At 50.0% G+C, this 6,808-nt stretch overlaps 1 protein-coding gene across 2 annotated transcripts; it reads left to right on the top strand.

Annotated features, from left to right (window-relative positions):
• Nucleotides 1-271: 271 nt before the first annotated feature.
• CHCT1 (CHD1 helical C-terminal domain containing 1) lies at nucleotides 272-5,759 on the top strand. 2 transcript variants are annotated; one of them, XM_090122774.1, is made up of 6 exons: nucleotides 272-445; nucleotides 859-984; nucleotides 1,824-1,999; nucleotides 2,191-2,290; nucleotides 4,160-4,312; nucleotides 5,584-5,759. In XM_090122774.1, the coding sequence occupies exons 1-6, from the start codon at nucleotides 374-376 to the stop codon at nucleotides 5,671-5,673; spliced, it is 717 nt and encodes a 238-aa protein (XP_089978900.1). In that variant the 5' UTR covers nucleotides 272-373; the 3' UTR covers nucleotides 5,674-5,759. The 2 variants fall into 2 exon arrangements, with proteins under 2 accessions (XP_089978900.1, XP_031447368.2); XM_031591508.2 differs by having other exon boundaries at nucleotides 276-445; nucleotides 5,216-5,597.
• The last annotated feature ends 1,049 nt before the right edge of the window (nucleotides 5,760-6,808 follow it).

The following is a 6,808-nucleotide window of genomic DNA, read 5'->3' as shown; positions in this document are numbered from 1 at the left end:
CTACAAAAGAGATGCCCCCAGAATTCCATTACACCTCGATGGGAATTGAGAACACAGCTCCAACAAGCTCCTTCAACACCACCTTGTGTTGCACTCTGTCTGTGCCTGCGCCTGCGCCCCACCTAACAGGGCTTTCTCAATGGCAGCTCAGCCCTGGCCACACAGCCCAGTGGCTGTAATGGGAGAGGAGGAAAAAGGCCCATTCTGACCACACCATAGGTGACAATCACAATCACTAATGCCATTCCCATCGTTATATCCCAGCCACCCCCATGGCTGGTGGAACTTGGAACCCGTATCCAGGCACCCTGGTGACCCACAAACACTCTTTCTGTGGTTACTTCCCTTCCTCACCTGGCACGGAGGTGGCAGCATGAGGGCTCTGTGTGCCAGGGAACAGGTGGGCATGGAGGAGCAGGCAGTCAGTGGCAGCATGGCCAGAAAGGTGAGCATGAGCAGGAAGGAACACACAGCCAGAGCAGGGTTCAGCCTTGGTGACACTTCCAAAACTTGGTTTGGGATCAATTTTGCAAAGGGATCTTCCTACAGGGCAGAGTACATCAGAGGGGGAGGGACTTCTCTCATTGCATATCATAGGGTTTTCTAAAATACACCGTGATCTTGGGTTTAGATTGGTCACATAACCAAAAAAGCGAGGTGACCAATTCTTACAGGCTTTTAATTGCAATTAAATATCTGCCTTCATTAACCACCTCTGAAAACCCAGTCTGAAATGCTTCTGGCAGGAAGAGCGATGCTCCTGAGCCTGAGAGTAGGGTTTGTCCTCAGCCGGGCTTTTAGAAAAGGGCACAGAGCTGGCACCAGTGGGTAACTGACCTCTGTCTCTGGCACCCACAGGGCCCAGGGAAGGATGCGGGCAGCACAGAGGCAGCAGTCCCTGCACCAGGCAGTGCGGGTTGTGCACAGCATTTGGCCCCACTCATCTGCTCCACGGTTGGCCTCAACCAGGATATCTTCAAAATTGTGAGATACTGAACGGGGTTCGGCAGTGGGGGAAAGAGTTAATTTGTGGCACCTCAAGGAGGAGAGCGGAAAAATAAAACCCAGGGGTTTGACAGAGGAATCAGACAGCAGGACAGCACACTAAACCTTCATGCATGGAGGAAAGCCATAGTGGTTAACCTCATCGTTGTTTTCTCAGCATCACACTTCAGTTAAGCAAACAACAGGCCATCCACATCGAAAATCACACCGCTCAGTTTTTGGAAATGCATATTGCTACTTCAGCATTTCACACGGAGCTTTGATGGCGTGGTGTCAGCCACCCTGCAGCCCCAAAGTTTCATCCCACACCACTGCCCACACATGGACGAGCCCAGCCTTACCCACACATGGCCCTGTGTGTGCATCATGCAGAAAGCCATGCGGGCACAAAGGGGAGGCAAGCAGACACAGTACTTGCTCTTGCATCACAAGCTGAGGTTTGCACCATCCCAGGCACGGCCACAGGAAACAGCAGTGTGTGAAAAGCAGTTCCCTTTTCCCATCCATGCAGAACAACAGCTGTTTCATACCCAAAAGTTAATATGTTTCACCCTATGATGTCAAAAGGGAAGTCCCAGCCATGAAAATCCCTCAGTCTCCTTCGGTGTCATCCCAACACGCTTTGCCTGTGGCACCTTGAAGTTCAGGAGGTACAGGATAGGCTCCTTCAGGGTGACGGAGACACTTGGCAGGGACCAACCTCAGCCCCCCATCCCCACACAGAATGCACTCACCCAGAAACTCCACTGATGCTTTTCCAGCCAACTACTTAAGTAGCTTACTAACAGAAAACAGCTATTCCAACACTTCCTTTGCAGTGCAAGGAGTACTTGAGGCCCTTCAAGAGGTCACTCAGGAAGCTGCACTTGCCCCAGCACCTCTCCAGGAAAAAGAAAGTGAAGTACATGAAAGAAAGCGTGACCGTAATTGGGGACCGCATCGACTTGTTCCTCCAGCAGCACTGCAGAGCCTCGGAGGTCCGGCACTGGAAGAAGTAAGGCTTTGACCTCTTACAGCACCCGTGCTCTGGGAAGGGTCATTCTTCATCAGTTTATAAGCTTCAGGGAAAAGGAGAAAAGTGCCATGCAAAGGATTCACCAGTGGTCCCCTCCATAAGCCAGAACCAGCAGGAGGAAGAGGATGCAATCTGTGCTCAAGTATGCAACTCACATGTCTTTTCCCTAGGATGCTGTGGAGGTTCGCCTCCCTCTTCTCAGATAAGGATGAAAAGCAGCTGCAGAAGCTGTATAAGTACATCAAGAGAAACAAGATGCAAAAGTTCCAGGTAAGCAAGCAGGACAGCAGCCTTCCTCAGCCAGAGGCAGGAAGCTGAGCTGCTGCCCCCAGCACCATGGTTTGCTATTTCAGGAGCAGTTCACAGACCCCATGCTCCCAGTCATGCTTTACAGACCAACTCTGATTCTTAGTTATATCCAGTTAAGTGAGAGCTGAGCTCTGAAAGAAGCAACTTGCTCAGGTAAAGCAAGCATCTGTCAACTCTACTTCTGTGCCTGAGCATCAGCTACAGGAGCCCTCCAACCATAGAGCTGTAATGAGTGGATTATTGAGAACCCATCCCAAAGGGTTAAGCCATGAAAGCCGACTCTCAGCCACCCACAAACACAGCTCCTGAGCAAAGGCTGAGTGCACCAGGAAGTTCAAAGGTCCCTAAGAAATACTTTTAGAAGTTTACTTAAAAATAGTGTTAAAAAAAAAACCAACAAACAGCAATACTGGAGGCATCTGGGAAAATGTTCCAAGCAATTTAGGAAACTGCAGTAGGTGCGATCCTGTGCTTCACATTAAAGAACTGTGGCCATCTGAGTGCTGGCAGCAATGCAGCTGCCAGTAAGTGGGAGGTCTGACTGTTAGAGCAGAGGGAAATCAGGCTGTTTGCTTGTTTAGAGGGCTCCAGAAAGACAACCCAACAATAAGGAAATGTAAAGGAAAAAAAAAGCAGGAGCATCAAGCAGCAAACGCCTCCAAATTCTCCTACTCCATTGCTCCACCTGAACGAAAAATCAAAACACAGAATAGCACATCTTCAGCCTGGGAAGGAAAAAAGTGGGAAAGTGAAGGGTAGGTGCAGCCTGTGACACAGGCAGGGCAGCGCAGTGCTGGGGATGCAGATGTCTCCAGAGCACAGCGATACGCAGGGGCTGATGGGCTGCAAGGAGGTGGGAGAAGGATCCCAACCAGGGAGCAGCTGTCCCCCATTGGAGCACAGCAGTAGCACTGGGGCAGTGGATTGGTTGGGAAAACCTTGTTGTTTAGATGAGTGAGCATAGCATCGTAATCAATACATGATTAGGAAGTGATTGAAGTTAGCTCTCCTTAAAGGAGAGTAAGGTCCTCTGTCAGCCTTGCCCACCATCATCCTACAGCCAGAGCTCTGCCTTCCCCTTTCTTCACTGCAGGTTTCAGGCCTTCTTTAAAAGCCACATTTCAGTTTGCACACTGATCCCAATTCTGTTTTTGGGCTTACTGAATGTCTGAGCAGCCCTGCATCCCCATGCAATCTGTCACCTCTTCTACACCGCCAAAAGCTCATTAGCATAGAAATTAGCCCCCCACTCCGTTCTTGTTTCTTTACTCTCTCAGACCACCTGAAGCCCCTGAAAGTTCATTTGTTATAAACAAAACTACATGAATCAACATGATTCAGGCAGCACAAAACCTTTCTTTGTCCTCTGGGACAGCCCAGAGCGATGGAGATGCTGCTGCTGAACGTGGGCACCCACTGCCATTCCTGTGCCCGAGGCACCATGAGGCGACAGTGACATCCAGTGGCACACACACATCCCCGGCACTGTCAGCAGAAGGGGCACAGCACAAAACACCTCTTGCTACAAAACCTGGCTGCCCAGCAGCACCAAATGCTGTCACCCAAGGAGGCTGGAAAAGGTCAGTCCTGGAGCTGCTGTGCTGAGGGATTCCTGCTGAAGAACACAGACATTGGGTGCCCACGCTCAAGTGGAGCTTGGTATCTGAGCTCAAGGATCAGCACAGGGCTCAGGGGTGGCATGCTCACTGCTCCCCCCCACAGCCACCCAATGGGCCCACAGTTCTGCATTGCTCAGCAACGAATCAGTGGTGCTCAGTCAGATCAATACCCTGAAAGCCCTTTTTGTTGTATTTTTGTTTGTTTTTAAAGCTGTTATGCTGTCCTTCAGAAGGTGAAGATTCACATCCTGAAAGAAAGCTGAAGGAAACCACTGGGAGTGGCTGGGCAGCAGCTGTGGAGGTAGCAGCCACATCAACACCCCCTGTGCCACCGCCCAGCAGTGAGTGCCACTGCCACAGTCAGGTAAAGAGGTGACCAGAGGTGAAGGCAGAGAATGGGGCAGGACAAACTGTTGCCTCAGAAGGCACAGGAAATAGGGAGAACAGCACACAGCAGTAGCAGGAAAGCAGGAGACATCCCTTGGGCAGCCCATGTCAGCTGCGGCCCATTGGTGTGTATTTACATAGCAGTGCTGGTGCTCACAGCATAGCTGTGGGTTTGCCTTTGGGCACAGCCTGGCAAAGCAACGCACACTCAACAACAAAAATGCTGACCAACCTGTTGAAGGCACATCAGCCAACCAGAGCTCTCAGCAGCCCATTTCCTCCAGCCCAAAGCCCAGCATCCACAAACCCCAAAGGGAGAAGGAAGAAGGAGCAATTGCTGGCAAACTCTGCTCTGCCCTGGGCAGGTGCTACAGACCCACGTGTGCCTATTTTCAAGCTACCAAAAAGCACCCACAAGACATGTGGGTGTTCTCATGCACTCACAAACCATCTTGCTTTTCATCTTCTCTCCTCCAAACTGCTTTGTTTACCTCTAAAGAAGTTCAATTTGATGTCAGATTGTTATATACCATTGCTGGTGCATATCTAACAGCTAAATTTTACCAACTTGAAATTCAAATTGGTAAACTGAAAGTCAAAAAACAAGAATGAGCCAGACAGCACGAGCCAAGAGGTGGGAAGGAGTCCCACACCAACCTGCAGCTCCGTGCTCAGGCAGCCCTCTGCTCATCTGCTGTGCAGCAGGAATGGAGAAAACAGCACCTGGCTGCTTCTTGTGTAGGAACACAAAGTGTGTGCCATACAGGGAGTTGATGAGATTGAGATGCATGGAGTTTTGGGGGCTGCTGATGGCCTGAGGTCAGCTCCCCTCTGCTACTGCTGAGTCAGCAGGAACTGAGGTACATTCTTCATTTTTAAGGTTCTCAGACAGCTTCAGACACCAACAGAAAGAAAAATTAACACTGGATTTTCACGCAGTACATAGGACAGAAAGCATGGACTGGAGTCTGCCTTTGTGGTTTCCTGAAACTGCAGGATGCTGCAATACTTGCAGCGCCATAGCAACAAGCTTTCACCCAAGCAAAATGAAAATGCTGTTTAAAACCACGTGATGTTGTTTATTATTATGCTGGAATTTCCTAACAGCTGTACACCAGCATCAAGTCTCCACTGGGGATGTGTAAGCATCACACCAACCAATACTACCTCTTTCCTTTTGTACAAAACCGGGCAATGGAGGAACCGTGTGCACAGGAGCAGAACGCGCTGCCTCCCTTTGCTGCAGAGGGCAGGATCTGCTCCACAATCATCCCCACACAGCAAGCCCTCCCCACTGCCAGCAGGGAGGACACACTGAAAGAGGATCAGGAGAGGTAAATACGTGGACTATACTTTGGTACCAAAGAGTTTCATAACTTCCATGCACACACACAGAGCTGAGCTTCTCCCATCTGCTCCGGGCAGAAAACAGCCCGCAGCCCACGCTGGCAGAGCCTGCAGCTGACCCCACTGATCCCACCTGGGCTGATTGCTGTGGGAAGAAACTCATCACAGAGCTAATGCTTCAGGACAGGAATGATTAGAAGACAGTAACAAAGCTGGTTGATTCAGGCTCTAGAGGTGGCTGCACTTGACGTCGGCTGAAATGTAGGTTGTAAGGAACAAACACAATCAGTTTGGCATGGAAAGCTTTTAGGCCAACCAGTCAAATCCCCCAAATCCTTCCCTCCTCAATGTTTGTGCGGTGCAAGTGACTCAGCAGCAGATCGCAAAAGGTGTTCCTGAGCTAATACAATATTTCTTTCAGCTAAAAGTGATGAGCTTTCCCCCACAGCACATGCCGCATAAAAGCGATCACAAACGCAGTTGCATCAGAAAAATACTGCATGCCCTCAAAATGTCACCCTTGCTTAAGGCAAAGCTGAGCAAGATTAAAGCCTGCCCGAGTCTGGATTATTCCACAGTTTTTCCAGCAGGGCTTGAGGGGGCTGAAAAGTGACAGGAGAGCTCTCAAGGAAAACTGAGCTGTGCCAGAAACCGCCTCGCTGAGCTTCCTGCCTGGGTGACAAAGGCAAACAAAAGCAAGAGAAAAGTTCTTGTGCTACACACATCGCATGAAAACCTTCCACATAAGCAGCAGAACACATCAGGCCTGCAGCGCACTGACACAGGACTGCTTTCTCCTGCTGTGTCATGCTAGCAGTCGGCATGCAGCACTGCTCCCAAACCCAGCTTGCACAACCGCGCAGCACTCCGCTCACGTTTCCTCACCCAGGCTCTTTGCTCTCTTCTGTTTAAACACTGCATCAGGAAATTCATGGAAACGTTGCACAATCCTGAGCTCAGCTCATAAGGAAAGCAAGATTTGCATGTGTTTGGTAACGTGTCACTGTGTAACACAGAACCAGCAAAGATCATTAAACCAGACAAAAATCCATTCCTTTCTTCTAAAACCACAAACCTGGAAAGGTGCAAACGGAGGTCGCATGCTGACAGCTCAGGACAGTAAAGC

Source organism: Phasianus colchicus, chromosome 21 (assembly GCF_987193195.1).
Source record: "Phasianus colchicus chromosome 21, bPhaCol1.hap1.1, whole genome shotgun sequence".
NCBI classification, from domain to species: Eukaryota; Metazoa; Chordata; class Aves; order Galliformes; family Phasianidae; genus Phasianus; species Phasianus colchicus.
Note: the sequence above shows the minus strand (reverse complement) of the source record. Positions and strands in the feature narration are given on the sequence as shown.

Coding starts and splice junctions, on each gene's coding strand:
- CHCT1 (XM_090122774.1), top strand. CDS start 374: ATGAGGGCTCTGTGTGCCAGGGAACAGGTGGGCATGGAGGAGCAGGCA. Junction 985..1,823: donor ACCAGGATATCTTCAAAATT/GTGAGATACTGA, acceptor CTTCCTTTGCAG/TGCAAGGAGTACTTGAGGCC. Junction 2,000..2,190: donor GAGGTCCGGCACTGGAAGAA/GTAAGGCTTTGA, acceptor TCTTTTCCCTAG/GATGCTGTGGAGGTTCGCCT.